The sequence below is a fragment of the Acanthisitta chloris genome, unplaced genomic scaffold (assembly GCF_000695815.1).
Source record: "Acanthisitta chloris isolate BGI_N310 unplaced genomic scaffold, ASM69581v1 scaffold42486, whole genome shotgun sequence".
Lineage (NCBI taxonomy): Eukaryota > Metazoa > Chordata > Aves > Passeriformes > Acanthisittidae > Acanthisitta > Acanthisitta chloris.
The window spans coordinates 27,988-30,418 of NW_008677240.1; the positions used below are offsets into that span (position 1 = coordinate 27,988).

The 2,431-nt window shown below is 47.6% G+C and overlaps 1 protein-coding gene across 1 annotated transcript in view; it reads right to left on the bottom strand.

Annotated features, from left to right (window-relative positions):
* The window catches only part of DPYSL2 (dihydropyrimidinase-like 2), a gene marked incomplete at its 3' end in the record, with an annotated part of 28,993 nt that extends 26,873 nt beyond the window's left edge, over nucleotides 1-2,120 (bottom strand). Inside the window, exons 1-2 of the mRNA XM_009076418.1 lie at nucleotides 2,036-2,120; nucleotides 603-787 (exon numbers count right to left, since the gene is read on the bottom strand). Of these exons, the coding sequence (XP_009074666.1) occupies nucleotides 603-787; nucleotides 2,036-2,055 (205 nt within the window). The remainder of the gene's footprint in view (nucleotides 1-602; nucleotides 788-2,035) is intronic.
* Between the last annotated feature and the right edge of the window lie 311 nt (nucleotides 2,121-2,431).

Consider the following 2,431-nt stretch of genomic DNA (forward strand, 5'->3'; position numbering starts at 1 on the left):
CATGAGTGTCTAAACCTGCTGTCAGCAGAACTGTGAGTCTGTCTGTCTTTTTATTTTGAGGTATTTTCACTTCCCAGTTCCTCCAAAAGAGGATCTGAGCACAAAAGGACCAAGGTTAACAAAAATCCTGGTGCTAAAGCTGAGTGGGTATGTGCAAATCCTGAACTAAGTAGCCCAGTTTTCAAAGACACAGAGAACCACTGGCACCAAGCTCCTGGGTGTGAACAGTATCATGGACACACATCCACAGACGTCGTGGAGAAAGAAACTGAGGCACAGGAACGTGGAGAATCTGCTCCTCACACTGGAGCCAGAGGTCACAGTGACACTGCTTCAAGCAGGAGCAGACCCAAGGATATGGTGAAGTCACAGAAGTAGCAAGGCCAGAAGCCAGCAGAGATGATGAGTGAAATGAAATCCTGAGGTTCTGCTTTTCCACCTCTACTCCCACCCCTACACAAGGTTTCACTTCAGAGAGCAGAAATTACCCACTGCTGGTACCTGGCCCAAGCCACCCTGGGACTTGCCCAGCGCTCAGCTCCTGTACTCGTCTGAGAAGGAGAAAAACACAGCTCTGCTGGAAGGAAAAGTGTTCAGCTTACTGATCATGGTGGTGCCCCCAGCCAGGGCAGCCTTGGTCCCCTGGAAGAAGTCATCAGCAGATGTCATGCCCTGCTCTGGCATCTGGAAACGAGTGTGAACGTCGATCCCTCCAGGAATCACCATCCTGCCATGGGCTTCAATAGTCTTCACTCCCCCTGGCACAATCAGATTCTCCCCTATTTGCCTGGGTAAAGAGGTTCCAAAAGAGCAAGTCAGGCACAAGCAGGTGAGCAGCCTGTAAACAAACACCCTGTGCCACTTCACCTGGCTGCAGTTTCCTTTTTCCATACAGGGCAGGGCATAGGAGCAGCACACACATGGCTGGTAATATTCTTCCCTTTGAAGCACTTGCATAACTGAGAGCAAAGTGTGCAATTCCTCCAGGAGCTCAGGGCAATATCAGACTTACCCCTCTGGCAGGCAGCTGGGAAGGGACAGTGCAGGCTGTGGATGATCACTGCCCCAAACAGCTTTACTGGGGCTGGACTGGCTGCCAAGTGGCAGCTCAACACTCAATTTGATGGAGCTCTAACAGCAATTCAGGTATCAGCAGGGGTTTGGGAGCACTGGAAGAGGTTTAACTTCTCTACTGTCTGTCTTCCTTCCAGGCATAAATAGCCCCTGCACAGGTATAAACCCATGCAGACACTGGTTACCAAATTCCTGGTTAGACCCTCCAAGGTCTCTCCAGTCCAGCTCTTCACAGATTTATTTGTTAGAAGTGCAGTAGTGGATGACACACTGCAATTAATTAGCTGTCCCTGGCTGGCTCCTCTAACTTCTAACCTTGATTAGCAAAGCACATGTGCTGGCTGTGCAGCCAGAACAGGAAAATTCCTTGTTTGTAACCTCTGGCTTGTCCATTTTTTCCTAAGAGTAATTTTCCAAAGCAATCTGTAATACATTCAACATGCCAGAAACGCATGTTTGGAGACTGAAAACACAGAGAGAGGTCAGAACCTCAAACTGCAGGATCATTTTTAACTTGGATTGATCTTTGCATCATAGAAGCAGCAAAGTCAGAGACTTCCAGAGGTCAACCAAGTCCAGTCTCCCACCCTCAACCAGAATTAACTGTGTTAGGATGCTGAAGTCTGGGTTCAAAATATCTCGAGTCATAACTCAGTAACACATTACAACAGAGATAACTTCAAACACATGGGCCATCTCAGCATGGGGCTACTCACATGGCTCAAATTAAGCAGATGTAGGCACCTCCTTGGAGCCACACTTTACTGACACTGGGGTTTGGGCCCAGCTGCTTATCCAACACCCTGGTTTTCAGAGTTCCTTCATTAACCACCAGGATATACGTGGAATATTCATTTTTCATTGCAGTTGAATAGAGGTCACTGAGTCTCAGCTATTCCCTGCTCATCTGCAGTGCAGTCTGTACATTCCCAATCACAACTCTGGATCAGGCTTCACTTACTTTATCAACCCATCCTCCATGTAGATGTCTGCATAAAAGGACTGGTCATCATTAACGATTTTACCACCTTTGATCAAAAGACGATCACTCTGCAACAAAAGAAGCACAACACAAGGCACAGTTACTCAGTGACAAAGCTGACAGGCTGCAGTGTCACTTCAGAGATAAAAGGGGAGAGAAGGCAACAACCTCTGCATTATTCACGAGTGCACGTCAAAACACAAGTCAACTGCTGCACTTTCAACTGGAAAGATAAGATGTTTTATTTCGTCTCAAAGCCCTTTCATCACACTAATGATCCAAAACAATCAGAAGAGGAAAGGAGGTGGGCTCCAGAAACCTGGTCTGCTTGGCAGCATCATTCATACCTGCAGCTTGGCACCACCACCTGCAGCA